This window comes from Chiloscyllium plagiosum, chromosome 21 (genome assembly GCF_004010195.1).
Source record: "Chiloscyllium plagiosum isolate BGI_BamShark_2017 chromosome 21, ASM401019v2, whole genome shotgun sequence".
NCBI lineage: Eukaryota > Metazoa > Chordata > Chondrichthyes > Orectolobiformes > Hemiscylliidae > Chiloscyllium > Chiloscyllium plagiosum.
This window is the reverse complement of record NC_057730.1, coordinates 14,993,160-15,018,070: the sequence shown is the minus strand read 5'-3', so window position 1 is coordinate 15,018,070 and position 24,911 is coordinate 14,993,160. Positions and strand designations below refer to the sequence as shown.

At 40.0% G+C, this 24,911-nt stretch overlaps 1 protein-coding gene across 1 annotated transcript in view; it reads left to right on the top strand.

The window, feature by feature from the left end:
- The window catches only part of meiob (meiosis specific with OB-fold), a 64,331-nt gene that overhangs the window by 944 nt on the left and 38,476 nt on the right, over positions 1–24,911 (top strand). The window contains exons 2-5 of the mRNA XM_043711309.1: positions 694–771; positions 2,166–2,223; positions 10,118–10,249; positions 11,832–11,904. Coding sequence (XP_043567244.1) covers positions 700–771; positions 2,166–2,223; positions 10,118–10,249; positions 11,832–11,904 — 335 coding nt within the window. The 5' untranslated portion in view covers positions 694–699. The remainder of the gene's footprint in view (positions 1–693; positions 772–2,165; positions 2,224–10,117; positions 10,250–11,831; positions 11,905–24,911) is intronic.

Sequence of the window (24,911 nt, the reverse complement as noted above, 5' to 3'; positions counted from 1 at the left end):
AGTAATTGCAACAGGCTCCTTTTTCTCTTTAGAGAAATAGATTAGTCGTATAGACAGTTTCCCATCTTTAGTATCTGTTTTTTCTCAGTCTAAAGTTTGGTGGAATTATTTGTGAGGTCGGTCTAATCTTTGACTGTCCCAAAATGGGCTAGAATTATACATCTTGTAACTTTTTTTAATCAACTACTTCACAGATGTTATTACACACCTCTGGAGCAAGTGGGACTTGTCTCTGGTAGAGACACTAGCACTGAGCCACAGAAGGGCTGTATGAACTAGAATTATAATCAGATGCGGTTGCTGGATTTTTAACAGAAAATAAATTGTTACATCTCAAGGAGAGTGGAGTTTATTTGTGTTTCCACTTTGACACATTAGATAAAGAGCATTTATTTTTGGGGTATTAAGTTCTCTTTTTGTATGAAGAGAGCACTACAGGCAGAAGAAACCTGCACTACTCTTGTCACTGTCGAGTTTCCATTTAAGCAGTAATCAAATCCAGCTTCACTTGGATTTGGAAAAAGACAAAGATTAATTTGACTAAATAAACATTTATGACATTCACAAATGAACAGTGGTGAGCTTCCATATTTGGATTTGGTTCGTGGGTGAAACATATGGGAAATGCTCAATTATTTAAATTAAATTTGTTGAAAATGTTTAGAAGCTGAATTTATTATTTCTAAATTACAGGATAAAATGATGGCGTTTGGTTCATCTGGCCAGAACTTCGTTCCGATATCTGATCTTCATCCAAACTCAGCACGACCTGTAGGTGCTAATTGGACCGCAGCCTTGTAATATTTCAAATCTGTTACATTCATATAACATTTTAAACAGTTGTCTGATAGGACTTATTTATCAGTGTCTATTTAAGCTTGATCCAAAAATGTTCCATTTTATCCTTCTGTTTCCAGTATAGGAGAGAGCTGCAGAAACCTTTTGTTTGTGGATCATTCATCATAGAATCAATTCTTTATTCAGCCATAATGTATAGACATGTTTTTGCAGGTTAAAATTTCACCTTGTCAGAAAATAATGTGTTGTCCTTTTGCATTACGTTAAAACACATGTCAATCTTCTGTGGCAATGTATGAGAAGTTAAGTCTTCAGATGAAACCGAGTTGAAGGCTGAGGTAATTGGATCAGTGCATATGTTCACAATGCAGCTTTTTAATATCCATTCTTTCCTAATTTTTCATTTTCTATTTTATGTTTCCAATTTTGTGGAAACTGGCTTTGAATTCTAGTTTTCTAGATAAGTTAACCTCGACAGTTTCCATTATAAGAGTAATAGTAGAAATTTCTAGTGGGAAAATTTGAGGTACTTTGCTCTTAATGATAGGGGTGGATACAGTGTTACTGATCAACAAGCATCAATTTTCCACGTGCACTGAAGTGAATATTACCCTATGATTTTTAACATTATGTAGATGAAGATGCATTTAATGTTTTACTTATACGTTGTCAATCTGAGACTAGTAGCTATGGGGTGATGCTTAGCTAATAAAAACAGTGCTTCACTGTCAGTTGCAACTCACTTTCTTTGCCAGAAGAAAGCTGTCTGCACCTGTGCAATGAATTGGCAACCTGAACTCTGCCTCCTCAGCAATTATTTTTAAAGGTTTGGGCATTGAGTAACAATGTTTGCTTGCTCATACCTTAAAATTTAGTGTGTCTTTTCGTTATTCAGGAGACCAAAGTGCCAGGGTTCACAATGGTTTAGCCTTATACCACATCTTGTGTTTAAAAAAAACACAAAATCTCTTTCTGAAAGAGGGATAACACTGTTTAGCTTCACTGTAGAAGCGCAACAGGTCAGACAGCATCCAAGGAGCAGGAGAATTGACGTTTCGGGCATAAGCCCTTCTTCAGGATCTTCTGATCTCCAGCATCTGCAGTCTTCACTTTCTCTTAGCTTCACTGTATTCAGGCTTCGTATCAGGATCTGCATCAAGTTATATTGTCAGTGTGAATCCAGAAACACTTTGTCTGGCATACAAGTGACTATGCCATTGCAGCCTGCAAACAATATATGGGTGTCAGTAAACCTACTAATACACTTAATAGTACACCACTACGTTATGTAATGACTTAACAAACCTTAATATTAAACATTGACTCCTTCCAGTATTATTCTCGATATGCTATTTTATTCATTTCAGAGTGTGGCTGGAATAGTGATTGGAAAAATTGATGCAAAAGGATTTCCAGACCGAAAAAGTTGAGTATTTGTGTTCTCTTAAAGAAAAGGATCATTTTTTGGTCAATTTACCATCTAGCATTTGCAGAATTTATAATGTTGTTGATATATAAATTAAATTTTATTCAACATTTTATGAATGAATTCAATCTATGATACTGATTCAGATGCCTGCTACTAGATTCTATGAGTGAACGTGCAAGCTATTGCTGTAACTAATTTAATAAATGCATGGCTTTCTTTGTAAGGAGCATATGATGTTCTTGTAAAATATAATGACAAAAATGAATATTAGCCTTGACCTTTGTGTTTGTTAAATTGACAGGCTGTCTAATTTGGACAGCTTTGTACTTATATGTAGCATTTAATTGACATGTCTGTTGATGCATGACACATTGTTAGCCCTAACATTGGTAGCCTCATTGTATCTGTGTTTGAAATTGTTTATTTTTATATTAAGCTTTTTTAATCTTTATAATCCCCTAGTTATTTTAGTTGCAAATTATGGAAGGTAACTGAATTGAAGATAAATATAAATACATTTATGTATTTTGAGCAACTTATCCACATCCAGTTTCCATGTTTGAATTATTGTTCAAGGGGCAGGGTGCGTGTTGTGCAGACTTCTTGTTGCAGTTGATCTTTTGCCTGTTTGGAGGCTAGCTTTATTGGTGTACACATTTAATAAAATGGAAAGGTGGGGTCAAGTGTAGTGCTCATTGTTACAAATTGCTTATTTTCTGCACAATTCGGTTTTCAACATATGCAATTTCACTTTATGTACTTCAAATATTTATCCCTTCTTGCACTACTTGATCACAATTGGCAATTTTCCGTATACTGTTTTGACAACTTTCTGTCCAGATCCACTCTCAGATCATGAGATTCATGCTATATTTTGTCTGCTCGGTTCTTTTCTTTGATTCTGAGGGGCGTGCGTTTATGTAACATATTGGCAGTACTCACAAAGAAACTGAAAATATGGTTGATGAGGAAAATGGGACAGTTCACATTGGTAGAGTAAAGAATAATCTTCGCAGCTTGGGCATCGTGTTATAGCAGGGGACAGGACAACTTTGCTCATTATAGGTATCACTACTACACCTGACTTGTCAGTGTACATTAATGTTTTTACAGTGAAAAACCACAGCCAGTACCCAAAGCATGGTCATTTATCAGCACTGCTTCAGCAGTTTGGCATCTGGGCTTGTTTTGTCAGTCACTGACACAGTTTGAAAATATTTTAATCTATTAACATCTACAAATATATTCAAAATTTTCTCCAGATATAGCCCATATGAAAATAGACATTTTCTTGCCCTTAATTAAAATAATTCTCCCATTCATGCAATACATCTAGGTAAAACTGCTGCTTATTATTTTGTAATTTGTGTAATTACCTGCAAAAATCTCTTCTAAAACTTATAAAATTGACTGTGTTCGGTTTACAATAGAGCTAAACTATTTGGCTGATGCTGAAAAACAAGTTTATTTATTTGAGTAATATGGCATTTTTTAATTCTCTGCTGAAGATCTCCTTTGGTAACTACTGATACTATGTTAAGTTCATTCAGGAAGAGTATTTGTTGCATTTCATTGTTACACCAGCACACCAACAAATCTGGTAAACAAAGCATATGCTGCTACACTTAATGGTCTTGTGCACTGTAGCATCTGTGTTACAAACTTATGTGGGATATTAACCGATAAGAGATTTAAAAAAAGAGAAACCTCAGTTCAAAATGCTTTCCTGTCCTATATAATTAAAAAGTACTTTAAACTCTAAAGAGGCAATATTATATTTATTTCTTATTTTAAGCCCATGGAATCTCATGTTTTAAGTCTTCAGTCTCTGCAAGTAGCTTTTCTATCTATGTCAGCAATGTGGGCACGCACAATGGTCATTTTAGGAAGCACCTGGGTGAATTCAGAATTCAAATAGACAGACCCTTGAAGCGGGAAAATAGATGTTGCTGTACATTAAGGCACTGTCATTCTCAGCAATCTTGTGCATCCCCTGGTGGTTATTTCAGAAAAGCATTGCCAGAGGTCTGAAAGCCAATCAATCGCAATCTGCTCTCTTGGTCTGTCTGAAGAACTTGAAGATAAATTAAGGAAGAACAATTTCAAATAAAACTTTTGGAAGTAATTATCTACTGTAAATATTAAAAATAATATTGCTTTATCTCAGTTAATATAATTTGTGAAGATCTTTGAGAACAGTACAGACACAGCATTGAGCACTAAGCATGTTTCTACAATAGGAAATATAAATGTGGTTAGGGAGCCAAATCACTGAACAATTATTTTACAGCAAATTCATTATTGTGCCATTGCTTTATAATGTTCAATATAAAAAAAGAAACTGTAGATCTCATACAAAGTGGAAACTTTCATGTTTTGAGAGGCTATAATGGAAGTTAAAAGATAGAAAATATTTATCCAGGAATTCATGTGAAGAAAACTAATACAGACTGGGTTAATAGTTTCTACTTCTGGTTTCTATCAGTTTCAAATGGGCAATAAATGCTGACTAGCCAGCGACTTCCATGTCCCACCAGTAAATGTTTTTAAAAAGTTCGAGGTGAAAGTGACGACTGCAGATGCTGGAGATTAGAGTCAAGAGTGTGGTGCTAGAAAAGCTCAACAGGCCAGGCAGCATCCGAGGAGCAGGAAATCAACATTTCGAGCAAAAGCCCTTCATCAGGAATGAGGTTGGGAGCCTCGGGGGTGGAGAGATAAATGGGAGGAGGGTGGGGCTGGGGGAAGGTAGCTGAGAGTGCAATTGGTGGATGGAGGTGGGCGTAAAGATGAGAGGGGAGGGGTGGAATGGATAGGTGGGAAGGAAGATAGACAGATGAGACAGGTCATGAGGACGTTGCTGAGCTGGAAGGTTGGAACTGGGGTAAGATGGGGAGGGGGAAATGAGAAAACTGGTGAAATCCACATTGATGCCATGGGGTTGGAGGGTCCCGAAGCGGAGGATGAGGCGTTCCTCCTCCAGACGTCTGGTGGTAAGGGCGTGGCGATGGAGGAGGCCCAGGACCTGCATGTCCCCAGCAGAGTGGGAGGGGGAGTTGAAGTGTTCGGCCACGGAGTGGTGGGGTTGATTGGTGCGGTTGTCCCGGAGATGTTCTCTGAAGCACTCTGCATGTACGTTTCCCGTCTCCCCAGTGTGGAGGAGACTGCATCGGGAGCAACAGATACAGTAAATGACGTGTGGAAATGCAGATGAAACTTTGGATGTGGAAGGCTCCTTTGGGGCTATGGACGGAGGTGAGGGTACAGGTTTTGCAGTTCCTGTGGTGGCAGAGGAAGGTGCCAGGAGGGGAGGGTGGGTTGTTGGGGAGCATGGACCTGACGAGGTAGGCGTAGAGGGAATGGTCTTTACAGAAAGTGGATGGGGTGGGGAGGGAAATATATCTCTGATGGTGGGGTCTATTTGTAGGTGGTGGAAATGGCAGAGGATGATGCGATGTACATGAGGGCTGGTGGGGTAGAAGGTGAGGACCGGGGGGAACTGTCCTTGTCGCGGTTGGAGGGGTGGGGCTCGTCTCAGCTTGCTTCCACCCCCCCCTCCAAATTCATCTCCACATACCTCGATCCCCTTGGTCCAGGAACTCCCCACATACTTTCGGGACACGCTTCCATCTCCTCCAAGACATCCATTTCCCTGACACCCAACGCCTAAATAATATTCTTCTTTAAAGACCGCAATTTCCCTTCCCATGTGGTTGATGATGCCCTCTAACACATCTCATCCACCTCTGCCCTCAAACCCCACCCCTCTAACTGCAACAAGGACAGACAATTTGTCTTAAAAATATGAAAAAATTGGCCTTTTAGCAAGCAACATGAAAACTAAGGACCTTTTCCATCCAGTTCCCTGTACCCACCCCAGAGGTTAAGATTAGTAGTGAGATCATGGAAAACCAAAGTCTTTGTGTACAATAGGAGCCTTTCTTGACTAAGAAAGACACCGGTGTCAAAATGTATAGTGGCCATAAATGTGTCAGGTCAGCTTTTGGCTGACTGAAGAAAAGAATATTTGAGGATTCTTAGTGATCCCCGTTTATGTTTTGATGATTTGGAAAAGCTACATAAGCACCTCAAAGCACTGGAGAAGTGCCACCAGTGAATTCCTTCAAATTTAAAGGCAGAAGGGTGGTCTAAAACAGACCCTGAACCAACTGCTGTTCTTAGAATGCTTTTGCAGCATGCGATGTCCAGGAGAAAAGGGACATGATTTTGGGAGATCCTCAAAGCATTCTAGAAAGACGTTAAACATACCAAAGGACTCATGACAGATGTATGGCTTGTGACTAGCAGAAAATGAAAAAAACTCATTCAGAAAGTTGTGAAACACATCTAAAGACTTCGCCATGAATGTGTAGAGATGAAGTCAAGGCATCAGAGGAAGCATGTAAACCCATTTAGCCAACCCTTCAAGCAGCAACTTGCATGTCACAGAGACCGTGGATCACATATGGAGCTTATTCGAGGAACAGCTACTGTGGGTCCTTGATAAGTATACCTATCAGGCAAGGAGGTAGTGTCGAGAGAGGGAGCCATGGTTTACTAAAGAAGTTGAAGCTCTTGTCAAGAGGAAGAGGAAGGCTTATGTGAGGATGAGGTGTGAAGGCTCAGTTAGGGGACTTGATAGTTATAAGTTAGTGAGAAAAGATCTAAAAAGAGGGTTAAGAAGAGCTAGGAGGGGACATGAGAAGTTGTTGGCAGATAGGATCAAGGAAACCCTAAAGCCTTCTATAGGTATATCAGAAATAAAAAAATAACTAGAGTAAGATTAGGGCCAATCACAGATCATAGTGGAAAGTTGTGCATGGAATCTGAGGACATAGGGGAAGCGCATAATGAATGAAGCACATTGGAAAAGGGCACTGTTCGTGAGAACACAGAAATACAGGCTACAAGATTAGATGGGATTGAGGTTGACAAAGAGGAGGTTTTACAATGTTGGAAGATCTGAAAATAGATAAGACCCTGAGACCACTGGGATTTATCCTCCGATTCTGTGGGAAGCCAGGGGCGAGATTACAGAGCCTTTGGCTTCGATCTTTATATCATCATTGTTGACAGGAGTAGTGCCAGAAGACTGAAAGATAGCAAATGTTGTTCCCTTGTTTAAGAAGGGACAATTCTGGTAATTATAGGCCAGTGAGCCTTACTTCGGTTGTGTGTAAAATGTTGGAAAAGCTTATAAGAGCTAGGATTTATAATCATCTGGAAAGGAATAATTTGATTAGGGATAGTCAACACGGTTTTGTGAAGGGTAGGCCGTGCCTCTCTAATCTTATTGAGCTGTTCGAGAAGGTGACAAACAGGTGGATGGAGGTAAGGTGGTTGATATGGTTCTGGATTAGTAGTGCTGGAAGAGCACAGCAGTTCAGGCAGCATCCAAGGAGCACATGGACTTCAATAAGGTGTTTGATAAGGTTCCACACGGTAGGTTGTTGCACAAAATAAGGAGTTTAGGATTGAAGGTGATTTAGCGGTTTGGATCAGAACTTGGCTAGATGAAAGAAGAGAGAGGGTGGTGGTTGATGGGAAATGTTAGTCCTGGAGCTCAGTTACCAGTGGTGTGCCGCAAGGATCTGTTTTGGGGCCACTGCTGTTTGTCATTTTTATAAATAATCTGGAGGTGAGCGTAGAAGGATGGGTTAGTAAATTTGCAAATGACACAAAGGTCGGCAGAGTAGTGAATAGTGCCAAAGGATGTTGTGGGTTTCAGAGGAACTTGGATAAGATGCAGAGCTGAGCTGAGAAGTAGCAAATGGAATTTAATGCAGAAAAATGTGAAGTAGTTTACTTTGGAAGAAGTAACAGGATTGCAGAGTACTGGACTAATGGTAAAATTTTTGGCAATATTGATGAACAGAGAGGTTTCAGTGTCCAGCTGCACAAATTCCTGAAAGGTGCCAGCCAGGTTGATAGGATTGTTAAGAAGGCATATGCTGTGTTGCCGTTTATTGGTAGGGGGATTGAGTTTCAGAGCCATGAGGTCATGCTTCAGCTGTGTAAGACACTGGTAAGGCCGCACCTGGAGTATTGTGTGCAGTTCTGGTCACCGCGTTATAGGAAGGATGTGGAAGCTTTGGAAGGGTTCAGAGGAGATTTACTAGGATGTTGCCTGGTATGGAAGGAAGGTCTTACGAGGAAAAGCTGAGGGAACTGAGGCTGTTTTCGTTGGAGAGAAGAAGGTTGAGAGGTGACGTAATCAAGACGTATAAAATATTCAGAGGGTTAGATAGTGTGGACAGTGAAAGCCTTTTTCCTTGGATGGTGAAGGCTAACATGAGGAGTCATAGCTTTAAATTTAGGGTGATAGATTTAGGACAGATATCAGGGTAGTTTCTTTACTCAGGGAGTAGTAGGGGCATGGAATGGCCTGCCTGTAACAGTAGTACACTCGTCGACATTAAGGGCATTTAAATGGGCATTGGACATACATATGGATAATAATGGAACAGTGTAGATTACATGGGTTTCAGATTAATTACTGCACTGTAATGTTCCATGTTCTATATTCAACTTATCAGCCATTTCAGAACACAGCTGAGCGAGAATACAAACAACTCAGCTATGATCTCAAGGAACTGTCTAAATAAAAAAACATGTATTATTCTTCTGTGAACATTAGGTTGATGTTCATTTAAAACCACAAGGTTAACATGCTGTAATTAGGCACATTTGTTAGAGGCGTTTAAAGTAATGAAAGGATAGGACAGTGAAACTGGAAACAGTTCTGGCCAGATTTTTCGATGCTAGGCCAAGAATCCAGTGCTTGGACAAATTCGGGGTCTTTACTCTGCACCTAAGCTGCTTCATGATTATGATGTGATCTTCTGGTCAAATGGCCATATTACCTAAGAGACAAACCCTAAACCCAGTTAAAGCCAATACGTACGAGGCTGAAATTATCTGGATGGCACCTGAATGGCACAGCTATAGTGGAGGTTGCTTTGCTAACTTGAGCAGGCAACACATCGCTAGGCTGAATTAGACGGATTCAAAATGGCTCTACTATGCACAAACAAGTATGTTCACTTGTGCCGACAAAGATGTTGAAAATTGAATTCCATTCCGTACAGCTCCTTTGGGAATTTAATTGGAGGTAAACACCTTCCCTGCCCCTCTCAACTAATGGTCTATTGAAAATTTGAATTGTCTTGGAGGCATCAGGATGCCAACCTGGCTTAGTGACCACCATTTTCAAAGCCACACTACACTGGGGCCTGAATTCATGGTCCTTTGTAAAATGGTATCCCTCATGTTTGAGTGCAGAAATGTGGGATAGAAATAAGAAACTTCTTTTTAACACATAATACCGAGACTGTGAATGTACTCCAAGTTAGTGAGAGGAGTGAAGATATTTAAGTATTTCAGAACAGTTAAGGTAGATGGTTAAAGCAAAGGTAGAGAAAAGAGAAATCAGAAAGCACCAACAAAAACTAGTTGATCTGAAAACTTGTGTTTTGAAATTTCTATGTAATCAGAATAAATAAAATAAATAAATAAATAAATAAAAGTTGAAGGGAAAGCTTTTCTCTACATGTATAGGTGCTTGAAAATTCCTGAATCCTCCTGAAGGCAAGGAGAAAGCAGAAGTAAATTACTTTTCTTTTTACTCGTTTAAAAGTTGTGATACCGAAGTTTGTATTTGTATTTTATTTTTATTCACTCATGGGACGTGGGTGTCGCTGGCTGGCCAGTATTTGTTCTTATTGCCCATCACTAGTTGCCCTTGAGAAGGTGAAGGTGAACTGCCTTTTTGAACAGCTGCAGTACATTCAGATGTACATTAATGTTTTAAATCAGTAACAATCCAGATATTTACATATTGTATTAGAAGTACAAATGCATACAGTTTGGTAACATTTTGTTTACTTTCTTTAGACATCGGGACAGAAAGATACACTTTTACTTTCACAATTCGAGATTGTCCAGTTTCCTTCATCAATGTAGTTTCATGGGGGAGAGAAGAATATGTAAGAGGGCTTTCCAACAGTTTCAGAATTGGGGACTGCGGTATGTTTTAATTAAATGACTAGCTAATAAAATTAACCTTAAAACAGAAATATTTCATAATAAGTGTGTTTTTCCTATGTATTCAATGTTGCATATTATTTTGAAGAAAGTGCACCATTCAAACAGTTAAGTGATCAATATGCATGTTGATTTTTGACAATTTAGTTCATCCAAGTCAGACATTTTGCTTAAAAGTCAGTCACACGCTAGTCTATTTGTTTTGTTAATTATAAATGCCAGCAGTTTTTGAGTTTACATTATCTGACCCATAGACTCTTGATTGTTATTTAAAATATACATTCTACAATATTAACCTTGCCTCAATACCCATGGGCTTCATGAAGAAAATGATTTGTTCTTCGAAATGATTCCATATACGTCAGCAGTCTTAAGATGTTCATCTAAATGTCTATTTTTCAGGACAATGCTTTCAGAAGTCCAGAGTCATGCAGTTTGCATGTTTTGCATGCTTTTCAGAAAATCAAAAAAATAAACCCAAGTTCTTCTGATGAGTTGATGTATGCATGTAGCTCGTCAATGGTTCTGTCAGCCAGAACAGTGACTGTTGACAACTATATACCTTCCTAGGAATTGGGGTCCCTGAATCTGGAACTTCCTGATATTTTAGGAATTTTGAGGAATGCTGGATATCTTTAGTAATAAATTCTGGTACTCATTTAATCAAATGTTGTCTTAGTGGTAATCTTTAATTCCCGTTTGCAGGATTATACTTAAGACACAAAGTTACAATTGCATTTTTTTGCCTTTGTTCTATTGTTTAATCAGATTACATCAATAAAATTAGCTTTATGATGGTGCAGATTTTGAGCTTAGATTGAAACCAGGAGTGACTTGAAGCTTACTTTCATATGTGGCTTGGCTGACTTAGGCTGTGTGCTTCTCTGAAGCCAGTTATTTTACGTTAATTAGGAATTAGTAACATTTCGGCTCTTGAATGCTGACTTCAGAAAATAGAATTGTGCAAAATAGTTTAATTAATACAATGCAGTCTGGCCTGTCAAAGTGCAAACCAGTTGAATGGTTAATTTTTTCATGTTTCTAGAACTGTTAACTAATTTTTTAAAAAAAGTTTTGTTTTAATAAACTTAACTGCAAAAAATTGTCCTCTACACCATATTGTAGTTTCAGAGTATTTTTGGTTGGTCAAGTAGTCTGAGATATAAATTGGCTTTTGTATTCCAGTTGCTAGCGAATCACAGGAACTGCACAGCAGGACCATGTGGAATTCCCACTGCAGCTGATTATGTGGGAATTGCCTGAAAAAAATAATTTTCCAGTGGGCAATTGCCCTCCATTTGGAACCCTCGAAAATAATCCATTAAACTCACAGAATTCAGATTCAGATTGGGCAGATGTTGGAAGATGTGTGCCAGAAACCTGTGCAAGTCCTGACCAGTGAATCCAAGTATGAGTTTTCCATTTGATGCCTTTTAGGGACCCAAGTTTAATATACTAGGATCGTTTTCTCCATACTTGTTTGACCCTCTTTCTTATTATAGTTATACAGAGTCTCAAAGATGATGTATCCATGTACTTATAATTTGAAAACATTTTTTGCTAGTTGTGATTGAAAATCCACTAGTGCAGGCCAAGGATATAGAAAAGGAGGAAAGATTCAGCCCATCTACTTCAAGGTATATTGAGAGTTATATCTTCACCACTCAATTATAGTATGAATGCATGAAGCCCTCTGATGTAATTTAAATTGCTCAATTGTTAACAATGGAGGTTCTGGTCAAATATAACGAAAATATAAATGATAATTTGTCCTCAACATTCATGGTGGGGGAGGGAGGTGAGCAATGATGAAAGCTGATGGAGGGACCCACCAAACTGTAAGAACACCATCATTTGATCCTATATTGGGATGTCCCTTTTGAATTCACTCTGGCCTGTGAATTCCACAGTGCTGTCTGAAATACAAATTCCATTCTCAATAAGTTAGATCTGCCGGACTCTTTATGGAATAGAGCATTGGAAATTGTGAATATTTGAATAGTGAAATTTGTTTGATTAACTGAACACCAGTAAGAAATGAAGATCAAGAAATTCTGATTCATATTTTTTGGAAGAGTGACTAATACAGTAAACAGAGAACTGTGAATGTTTTTTCGAGGGAATTTTGGGTAATATCTTTCATATTTCACTGTAAGCTAAAATTGAAGGCAAATATTGACCTGGCTAGGAAATTAATTGAACAGCTGGAGATAGAAAGTAGGGACAATGGCCAGAGGCACCTACTGGTGTCCTAGAAGGATTCATGTTCCAGCCTGAACTATTCATCATATTTATTAACAATGTAGATGATGAGATAGAAAGCTACATATCCACCTTTTGACAATGAGTAAATTTAGGTGGCATTGTAAGCAGTATAGACAGAAACATAAAATTACAGAGGTATTGACACATCAAACAAATGGATAAGTTTTGCAAATGGAGACATATATTTCATCCTTCCCCAGCTACCTTCAGTTCTGGACTTTAACGTTAACGGTTTACTCTCTATTGATGCCGCCAAATCTGCATTGTTTCTCCAGCACTCTGTTTTTGGTTTTGGCAAATAGTAGAGTGAGACATTGGCAGAGTGTTTATTCATTATTTCATATCATCATTACTCGGGAGAAGGAGGATACAAGTACAGAATTTGGTAAGAGAAATTGAAGTTCTTAAGCAGATTAATGTAAGAAGCTAGGAAGGTTTGGAGAATTTAACAGATTTAAAAGATCCAGATGAGTTGCATTTCAAGCTATTGTGGAAAATAAGGGAGCAAAATACAAAGGCCCTTACTCAAATTTTTAAATTGTCTCTGGCCACCGGAGAGGTGCTAGAGGACTGGGCAGCAGCTGCTGTGTTTCCACTTTACAAGAGGGGTGGTAGAGATAGACCAGGGAGCTATAGACCAGTGAATCTAACATTGGTAGTGGGGAAACTATTGGAGAAATTAGTGAAAGAGAAAATTAATCTCCATTTAGAGAGGCAAGGTTTTGATCAGGGATTGTCAGTGTGGCTTTGTCACAGTGAGGTCACACTGAACAAATCTGGTGGAATTGTTTGAGGAGGTGACCAAGTTTTGGATGAAGCCAGGACAGTTGGAATATCTGTTGGACTATAACCTGGTGTTGTGTGATTGTTAACTTTGTCCATCCCAGTCTAACACTGGCACCTCCACATCAAAGCTAGGACAGTTAGTTTATATGGACTTCAGCAATGCCTTTGACAAGGTCCCACATAGGAAACTGATAACGAAGCTAAAAGCTGATGGGATCCAGGGTAACTCAATAAGGTGGATCCAAAATTGGCTTGAGACAGGATGGTGGTAGAAGACTATTTGTGTGACTGGAGCCCTGTGTGCAATGGCATACCACAGGATCAGTGCTGGGCTGTCTATTGTTTGTGATATTCATAAATGATGTAAATGAGGATGTGGGAGGGATGCAGGTTACATAATATTGGTCAGGTTGTTGATAAGGAAGACGGTCTCAGCTTACAGGAAGACACAACTGGATTGGTCAGTTAGGCAGATCAGTGGCAGATGGAATTTAACCCTGATAAATGTGAGGTGATGCACCTTAGAAGAAGGAACAAGACAACGGAGTACTTAATGAATGGCAAGGCAAAGGAAGCTGAAAGGAACAGAGGTTTTTGTTTTGGGATGTTTGTCCACAGATTCCTGAAGGTGGCGGGACAGCTTAATAAGGTATTTAAGTAGAGATACAGTAAACTTGTAAGAGCGTGGAGGTAATGTTGGAGCTATACAGAACTTTGGTTAGGCCACAGTTGATAACTGCATGCAGTTCTGGTCACCACATTATCAGAGGTTTATGATTGCACTGGTGGAATTCAAAGGAGATTCATCAGGATGTTGCCTGGGATGGAGAATTTCAGCTATGAGGAGAATTTGGATAATTATGGGTTGTTTTCTTTCAAACCAGCAAAGTTGAGGGGGAACCCAATAGAGGTGTACAAGATTATGAGGAGCATGGATATGTGAATAGAAAGCAGCTGTTCCCCTTGGTTGAAGGGTCAATAATGAGAGGACATAATTTTAAAATAAAGGGCAGGAGGTTTCGAGGGGATTTGAAGAAAAACTTTTCCACAGAGGGTGTTAGATTCAACTAGGAGAAAGTGAGGACTGCAGATGCTGGAGATCAGAGTCAAGAGTGTAGTGCTGGACAAGCACAGCAGGTCAGGCAGCATCCAAGGAGCAGGAGAATCTACGTTTCAGGCATAAGCCCTTCATGTCTGAAATGCACTGGTTAGATTCACACATGTATTGGGACATAATTTTTAACCGTTTCACCACATGGACAAGCACAGCAGGTCAGGCAGCATCCAAGGAGCAGGAGAATCTACATTTCAGGCATAAGCCCTTCATGTCTGAAATGCACTGCCTCGGAGGGTAGTTGAGGCAGGAAACCTCACAACACACAACCAAAAAGTAGGAATTATTTGTTTTATTTATTTAAAGTAGGCCTCATTAACCCAATAGTATTATCGGCAATGTCTCCAAACTCTGATCCAGGTGTTGCATAGTCAATCACCCAATTGGGTGATGTATGAACAGTTCATAATTTGTCTTGACTGGCTATGTAGTGAATGTCCAATTTCTGATTGATTGCCAGTGAAAGTAACGTTCATTTACAGGTAGTTCTTCTATGATGTGATGGTTGCATTCTTGTGCAACCCTGCATTATAGAAAACTCACACGTTAGCAGCAGCGCTTAAAGTGTTGGTGATATAATCGCATTACAACCAACGTACATTTTAAAAGTTTTTGCTTTCGAAACAATGTCTCCAATTCATCAATCATGTAACAGTGATTTCACGTTAACGAAACATGTGTTACAGCAGAACGACCTGTACAGACCTCACTTCCCATTATCTTATGATTTGATCTTTAAGTTGATAATGATCCATGGGCCTATCTTCTTCTTCTTGGTTTACTGTGGTTATTTTTGACTTGTTTCCAAGATAAAAGGATAGTTTAATATATTCTTTACTCATATGTTTTAGCAAGGAAATAGATGCTATCAAAAGCCAATGATTGATACTCGGGTTCAACGTCTCACAATTTGCTTAATGATGCAAGTTTCTATTATATCAGCCACTTATCACTGATATTTATTTATTCATTGAGCCATTTAGGTCCTTATAATCTTTTTAAAAATAAATGATATAGTGTAAAACGTTGCGCATGCCCTAAAAACTCTATAAAAGTATGACAGAATATCACAGTATATTAATCTAAACAAATTGTTCTAGACAATGTAAAAAAGAATGAAGTAGTGAAATATTCTTATATATAGAAACTCTAAAGAAATGTAGAGTAACAAACTTAAACATAATTGTTACAAAGTATTATTACAAAGTTAACTCTAATACAAGGATAAAATTTAATGCATGAACTCAACATTTTACCACATTATATTTCATTTGTCAAGCTTTTGTCCACTCACTTAGCCTGTCTCTATCCATCTGCAGATTCATAGTATCATCCTCACTGCTTGCCTTCCCACCAATTTTTGTATCATCCATAATTTGGTGGTAGTAAGTTCACTTCCATCATCCAAGTCATCATTATACATTGTTAACAATTATGGTCACGCACTGCTATAAACTTAGAAAATTGGACAGGAATAGTCCTTTCAGCCCTTTGAACCTCCACCACCATTCATAGGTGATCATCCAGTTCAGTGCTCAGTTCCCACTCTCTCTCCATACCCTTTGATCCTTTTTCGTCCTAAGAGCTATATTGTACTCATTGAAAACATCCAACATTTAAAGCACAACCACTTCTAGCGGCAAAGTATACCACAGGCTCACGACTCTCGGTAAAGCAAGTTCTCCTCATCTCAATCCTAAAGGACCTGTCCTGTATCCTTAAACGGTGGCCTCTGGGCGTGGACTCCCCTGGTCATCAGGAACTTCCTACATTTACCCTGGCTAGTCCTGTTACAATTTCCTAGGTTTCCATGATATCCCTCCTCATTCTTCTAAAATGCGATGAATATTGTTCTCACTGATGCAGTCTCTTTTCAAACATCAGTCCTGCCATTCGAGGAATCAATCTGGTGAACCTTCAATGCACTCCCTTTTTAGCTAAAATATTCTTCAGATAAAGAGACCAAAAACTGCGCACAGTACTCCAGGTGTGATCTTATCAAGACCCTGTACAATTGAAGCAAGATATCCCCATTCCTGTACTCAAATCCTACTGCTATGAATACAACATGTCACTTGTCTTCTTCACCACATGCTGTATCTGCATGCTTGCTTTCAGTGATTCGTGTACAAGGACACTCAGGTCTCACTGCACCATCCTTTTTCCCAATCTGTCACCGTTCAGATAATTTACCTTCCTCTTCTTGCTACCAAAGTGACTAACCTCATATTTAACCACATTACTCTTCATCTATCATGCACTTGCCACCCACTTGTCCAAATCACACTGAAGCATCTTTGCATCCTCCTCATAGGTCATCATTCTGAAAGTGATTGCTTCAGGGTAAAAACAATGACTGCAGATGCTGGAAACCAGAGTCTGGATTAGAGTGGTGCTAGAAAAGCACAGCAGTTCAGGCAGCATCCGAGGAGCAGTAAAATTGATGTTTTGGGCAAAAGCCCTTCATCAGGAATACAGGCAGAGAGCCTGAAGGGTGGAGAGATAAATGAGAGGAGGGTGGGGGTGGGGAGAAAGTAGCATAGAGTACAGTAGGTGAGTGGGGGAGGGGATGAAGGTGATAGGTCGGGGGGGGAAGGGTGCAGTGGATAGGTGGAAAAGAAGATAGGCAGGTGGGACAAGTCATGGGGACAGTGCTGAGCTGGAAGTTTGGTATGGGGTGAGGTTGGGGAAGGGGAAATGAGGAAGTCCACATTGATTTCCTGGGGTTGAGGTGTTCCGAGGCAGAAGATGAGGCGTTCTTCCTCCAGGTGTCTGGTGGTGAGGGAGCGCCGGTGAAGGAGGCCCAGGATCTCCATGTCCTCGCCAGAGTGAGAGGGGGAGTTGAAATGTTGGGCCACAGGGCGGTGTGGTTGATTGGTGCGGGTGTCCCAGAGATGTTCCCTAAAGCGCTCTGCTAGGAGGCATCCAGTCTCCCCAATGTAGAGGAGACCACAATAAATGATATTGGTGGACGTGGAGGTAAAACTTTGGATGTGGAAGGCTCCTTTCGGGCCTTGGATGGAGGTGAGGGAGGAGGTGTGGGCTCAGGTTTTGCAATTCCTGCAGCGGCAGGGGAGGGTGGGTTGTAGGGGGGCGTGGACCTGACCAGGTATCACAGAGGGAACGGTCTTTGCGGAAGGCGGAAAGGGGTGGGGAGGGAAATATATCCCTGGTGGTGGGGTCTGTTTGGAGGTGGCAGAAATGTCGGCCAATGATTTGGTTTATGCGAAGGTTGGTAGGGTGGAAGGTGAGCACCAGTGGCGTTCTGTCCTTGTTACGGTTGGAGCGGTGGGGTCTGAGGGCGGAGGTGTGGGATGTGGACGAGATGCGTTGGAGGGGCATCTTTAACCATGTGGGAAGGGAAGTTGCGGTCTCTAAAGAAGGAGGCCATCTGGTGTGTTCTGTGGTGGAACTGGTCCTCCTGGGAGCAGATACAGCGGAGGCGGAGGAATTGGGAATATGGGATGGCATTTTTGCAGGAGGTAGGGTGTTCATTGCTTATCAGCAGTTCACATTGCTTCTCGTTAGTGTCTTTAACCCAGCCATCTGCACCTGTTTAAAAATGACCTTCCTTCCAACATAAGGTTAGATTTGCTGATAATATACATCCAAAAGTCATCCAGTTAGTGAAGAAGCCCATGCCAAGTTATCCAGGCTTGGGCTACAAGTTGTAGGTCATCAACAGTTCCAAGGATGACGGCTTCTCAAGGTTGTGATCTTCTAACACCTGACTGAACAGGCCAATTTTCTACTTGCATATCTTTGAGCACTGTATCTGGATTGTCAAGAGCATCACCCCCATCAGGTCTTGCTTTTTCCAAGCGCTCAAACATTCCAGGTGAGGACAAAGACAATACAATGAAGACAAACCGAAGTTGTTAGCCTTGACATAAATGGCTGGGAGGAGCTTGTTTTCAATGTTCATAATGGTAATAATTGCACCATCAAGCTACTGCATGCTTTGAGTCCCGACAGCTTGATGATGAAGCAGAGAAGTGGATAGGAATGTGAATAAAGGAAGAAAATCCTCCTCTCTGGAATTCACACACTCATGACAGATGAGGCAGGATTTGTTCAGCATACCCCTAGTACTTGTGACGTATTTAAAAGACCACTGTGCACCCAGATGAGCCCAAGCATTGCAGAGCTGCCTTGCTCAGTCAAGGATGAAGTCTAAACATGTCAGAGAAGGGGATCATAATATCACAGTCCTTCAACAGGGACCATCAAGTTCTGGTCAAGGGGGTGATGAAAAGGGGAGGAGTCCTTTTCCAAGAATATTAACAGAAGAGTCACAGCACCACTGGCAGCATATTCTGAAGTCATCACCTGGACAGAACTATTTTGATGGTGAAGAAGCATGGCCAGCAGTGCTGCAAGAGGATCAGTTACCCTCTCCATTCTGGCAGGGTAAGTGCCATACTTTGTTATCTCACATCTGCACTACCTCTGCTATTGTACCTACCACCTACCAAGGCTCACACTCTGGCATTCGCACTCTTACCTATGTTATGAAGATGTAGGTGTGTACTGTACCTTTAAGAGAGAGAGGAAGCTGGCAAGGACTGAAACCACAGAGTGTGCTGAACAATTTAAAAATGTAACTTTTTTTGGAACAAATAGCTGGAGTTGCATTGCCATGGAACAAAAACAAATTCAAATTCAGCCAATCAGTTTAAATTATGCCCCAGATACCAAAATCCATTCAAATTTGAAGTTTACTATTTGAGATGACATCAAACCAATGAAAGCATCTGATGTTTTAGGGTATAAAACCAGACATTTTGAACAGTTAGAGGGAGAACAGCAAAGAACTGCCAAGCATCAACAACAGCCAACAAAATAACTCTCTGAAAAGTACCTGTCAATAAGAAATTTGTGCAGCAAAACCCTAAAGCCGACTTAGAGAAATCTACAGAGAAAGTTCAAAGACAACAACTGGGTTTGAAAGTAATTTGCCATAAATCTAAGAGGGAATTTATCGGATCAGTATTGTAGAGTGGTGCCAAACTATAGGCTTCAGAGAAAGGAGTAGTACATAGTGTTGTTTTAATCTCTTTTGGATTTAAAGAATAAAATTATTAATTTTTACTTTAAATAATGAGATCTGGGATAGTTCTTTGCCTCTCGAAATTTAACAGATTACGACGTGAGGTGAGCTTCTCTTGCAGAGAGGTTTACACTGTGTCGTCAGTTTGAGGGCTCTCGTCAGTGATTTGAACAGGTTTAGACAGATCCAGTCTGAGATTTGGACAGATTTGAATAGATTTGGGGTCTGAAAAAAGCCCAGTAGATTTAAACACTTGCCAGTTAGTGTTCTAGGTCATTAACTAAAACATAGGTGAGACAATTTGTTTAATTTCAGTTACTTGTACTTAGTTCAATTAAAAGGGAGAGAAATGGCTCTTAATTGCCAAAGAGGTTCTGGAGTTTGCAGATGATTACCAAATTTGCCAGGAAAGTTTAGAAAATAAAAGACCATACTCTTAGACTGAGCAAAGAATTGGATTTAACCAAAGACAGAAGTAAAGCTGAAATTATTACTCCAACACTTAGAGGTATGAGAGAAACAGACAATTGCAGTAGAGTTAGAAAATCTTCAATTACAATTGAGGAAAATTAAGTTTGAAGACAAAGAAAGAGAGAGGAAGAGAAGAAAGGGAAAGAGAGAAGGAAAAGAAAGAGAAGGTTCTTAGCTGAGCAAAACGAGAGAATTTGAACTCAAGAAGTTGCGACTTAATCAGCAAAATAAAGAAGATGGAGATTAAAAGTAAAGGTAGCGATGTATACAACTATGTCAAAACTCTGCCACATTTTGATGAGAAAGATGTTGAAGCCTTCTTTATTTCAATTGAAAAATTGGCTAGGCAGATGGGGTGGTCCAAGGATTTATGGGTAATGCTAGTTCAGACTAAATGAATTAGTACCAGAAGCACATAGACAGCAGTTCAGAAACATAAAGAAGGAACTGGATCAGATTTATGTTAAGTTCAAAAGAATTAAACGTAGTCATTTTGATAGATGAGTGTGGGCCTTAAAGATAGAGGCTCTAAGAGAGATTATTCTGCAGGAGGAGTTTAAAAACTCACTTCCAGACATGATTAGAATTGACATGGAAGAACAAATTTCAGGAATTGAGAAGGGCAGCAGAGTTAGCAGATGAATACATGTTAGTGCAAATGACAAGCTACTGGCCAGAATTTCATCCTGTGAGGAATAGAATTTGGGAGAAGGGGAGATCCTACATTATGAAACAAAGAGTAGAGAACACTGGTAACTGTTTACCACAGGTTAAAGAAGCTCAAGTGAGTAGAAAGGAAGTGAAAGGCCTCAGGTGTTTTCACTGTAATGGAGGAGGTCACAGAAAATTACATTGTCCTGTTTTCAGAAGGGTACTGGGAAAAGGTGTTTTCACTGCCAGAAAGTGGGACATGTAAAGTCACAGTGCTGGGTGTTAAGGAAAGGCAGTGTGGGAAAAGATGTGGTAAAAGAAGCTAAGCCAGTGGCATTAGTGAAAGTAGTAAAGGAAACCCCAAGGAGAGCCCAGGAGCTGTAGGAGAGTGCATGGCCTAGGCAAGGGCTGGGTATGGAGTTAGTGCCTGATCTCTATGAAGAATTCGCCTCTGTGGGTAAAGTTTACTTGGAAACAACAGGGGGAAAAAGGACAAGAAGTTTTCATTTCAAGAGATACAGGGTCTAACCAGTATCTAATAGTAAGAGATGAGTGAATTTGCACTCTTTCTGGTCTGTTGTCTGAGAGTGTGGTAATTTGTGGGTTAGAAGGATAAAAGTTTGGCGTTCCCCTACGTAAGATCAGGTTGGAGTGCCAACTCAAGACTGGGGAAGTATCCATGGGAGTTATTCACAGAGTGTCAGTTCCAGGAATCCAGTTTGTTCTTGGGAATGATTTAGCAGGGTCCAAGGTGAGAGTGACACCCCTTGTTGTGGAGAAGCCCAAGGAAGATCAAGTAACTGAGGAATTAAAAGAAAGATATCCTGGTATTTTCCCAGACTATGTAGTAACAAGATCCCACTATCATAAGTGACAGCACAAAGCAAAAACTAAAGAGAAAGATGAAGGAGTTGAGGTTCAATTAGCGGATATCCTGCTTGACGTAATGGTGCAGGATAAACCTGTACAGGCAGAGCGTCAGACAGAAGTGTTTAGTTCTGAAAGGTTAAGGGACTTGCAATAGAAAGACATGATAAAGGTTATATATGTGGATGTATACTCCGAAAAGGAGGCAGAGGATATTCCTGACGGTTATTATCTGAAAGAACTGAAGAAACGGGTGTTAGTTACTGCCCCACAGAGTGAGGAATCAAATCCAGATGTTGTGGATTTTGATGTGCCTCAAGATATGTTAAAAAATGAAGAAATCCTTCAGGAGTGGGATAGGTTATTAAACTATCTGTCTCAGGAGCAAAGAACGCAGTTGAAAGGTTTGTTACTACAGTATGAGGACATACGCAGGAATCAGTTGGAGAGGATGAATGCTATTGTACATGAATCAGACGTAGGGAATACTGTTCCGATAAAACAGCACCCCTATTGGCTTCTTTCAAAGCCAGACAGGTCCAGAAGAAGGTGGAGGCCACGCTCAATGAGGATATCATCGAACTGAGCCAGAGCAAATGGAGTTCGCTGATCGTCTTAATTCCCAAACCGGACGGGACTCAACGATTTTGCGTGGATTATCGGAAGGTCAATGCCGTTACAAAATCACTCATTTTGGAGGATTGGAGGACTGTATCGAGAAAGTTGGACTAGCCAGTTACATCACCAACTTGGACTTATATGGTTACTAGCAGGTACCTTTATCAGAGACGACAAAAGAAATTTCTGCGTTTATAACCCCAAATGGGCTATATCAATTCAAAGTGATGCCCTTTGGAATGAAGAATGCACCCGCCACATTCCAAAGACTCATGAACAGAGTTGTGGCTGGGTTAACAAACTGTGCATTTTAATTGGACGATGTAGTGATATTTAGTAAGTCCTGGAAAGATCACATGGTACAGTTGGCAGAGCTCTTTAACAACTATGAGAAGCAAAACTGGTAATAAACTAAAAACAAAACTGAATTTGTGAAAGCAGAGGTGATGTTCTTGGGACATCAGTCATGGAAGGTTGACCCCATGGAACGCAAAGACAAAGGCCATCGGGAGGAATTTCCATGACCAACATCACAGGAAGAGCTGCTTCAATTTGTGGGACTAAGTGGATTCTATTGGAAGTTTATTCCAAACTTCAGCAGTGTAGTGGCACCATTAACTGATTTGCTGAAGAAGAACACAAAGCTTCAGTGGACAGAACAATGCCACAAGGCATTTGACCATTTAAAAGCAATGTTAACTAACGCACCATTTTTAGCTACACCAAACGTTTCAAAACCCTTCAAAGTTGCCATTGATGCTAGTGACAAAGGAGTTGGAGCTGTACTCCTACAGGAAGATGATGATGGAATTAAACTGCCAGTTGGTTAATTTTCGAAGAAACTCAACATCCACTGAAGAAATACTTCATGATTGAAAAATAACTATTGAGTTTGGTACTGGACATACAACTTTTTAAAGTGTACGTCACGAACAATGTGTAAGAGACAAGTGAGTACACGGATCACAATCCCCTTACATTTTTGGAATGCTTTAAAGACAAGAATATGAGACTATATCATTGGAGTCTTATGTTACAGACTTTTAATTTACAAATTGTACATGTCGTTGGTCGTAAGAATGTAATCACAGATGCGTTATTGCGGATTTAACTGATAAAGTATAGATGAGATTCAATCATATATATAGGAATAAGTTAATATGAACTTCAATTAAAGTCATATGCAGATTGTGGTAATGTGCTTAAGGAATAGAGAAACAAAATGAAGCTATCTTTTCATTATGATAGTTCATTTTTTCTTAAGGGGGGAGGTGTTTTGAAGGTGTAGGTGTGTACTGTACCTTTGAGAGAGAGGAAGCTGGCAAGAACTGAAACCACAAAGTGCGCTGACCAATTTAAAAATGTAACATTTAGTTGAAAGAAATAGCTGGAGTTGCTTGCCATGGAATAAAAACAAATTAAAATTCAGCCAATCAGGCTAAATTATGCCCCAGATACCAAAGTCCAATCGAATTTGAATTTTACTGTTTGGGATAACATCAAGCTAATGAAATGATCTGATGCTTTGAGGTATAAAACCGGACATTTTGAACAGTTGGGGAGAACAGCAAAGAGTTGCCAAGTACCAACAAATACCAGCATAATAGTTCTCTGAAAGGTAGCTGTCCATAAGAAATTTGTGCAGCAGAATCCCAAAGCCGACTTGGAGAAATCCAGAAAGTTTGACATCCGAAGATGATGCTGGGTTTGAAAGTGATTTGCTATAAATTTAAGAAGGACTTTATGGATCAGTATTGTAAAATGGGAGGTAAAAGATTGGTTTAAACGAAAGGAGTTGTACATAATTGTTATTTTAATGATCTCTTTTGGATTTAAAGAATAAAATTATTAATTTTTACTTTAAATAATGAGATCTGGGATAGTTTTTTGCCCCTCAAAATTTAACAGATTACGGTGAGGTGAGCTTCTCTGTGTGTCAGGTTTAAATTGGCAGAGAGGTTTACCCCATGTTGTAACACCTAAAACATCATCTTCACTCACTTTAGCTAGCCCCCAACCTCCCCCACTACTACCTTGCATGGCCTATGTATTATCTAATCACTTGTCTGGGATATCTCATTACTTTTTGATCATGTGTGCAGCAGCATGAACAGCTATGATGCTCAGCTAATGTCACCTCACTCAAACCCTCCTTGAAGCATTAACAAGGCTGCTTCATGCACCCCCACCTCAGATACTGACACCTTAGTGCGAACATTAGCCTTAGAAAGTTTGGGAGCAAAATCTGGTGAGCATGTCACTGTGACAGCTCTGTAGCTGGTCAGGGATGAAAAATACCTAGCCATTGGCATCCAGAGGACCAGGCATGTGGCCAGCCCCAAGCAGGAGAGGATCCCATCTGCATTCATGGATTTCGTAAGAATCCATATGGAGGAACAGAAGCAGACATTAATGTTGGATGCAATTACCTCCATTGCCAGAAGCTGCAGTAGTGCAGCAAGTCGTGCAACATCTGGTTGTCCAAGGACAAGTTGGTTACTGCTATAGAGAGCCAAGCATGGCACTCAAGATCTGCTGGAGAGATACACATATCTGTACTCCATCACTCCAGACATTGGTCCTCAGATCAAAGGTACCCAATAGGGTGACAGGAAACATGGTGAGGACTCTTGACTTCATCAACCTAAACATAGCTGAATTCCTTAATCCCTATAACTATTCTGATAAAGTTGCTCTACATCCTTGCATTCTTTCTAAAGTTATTGTATTTAAATTCCACTGATGTGGAGGTGCCAGTGTTGGATTGGAGTGGACAAAGTTAAAAATCTCACAACACCAGGTTATAGTACTGTTGAACTATA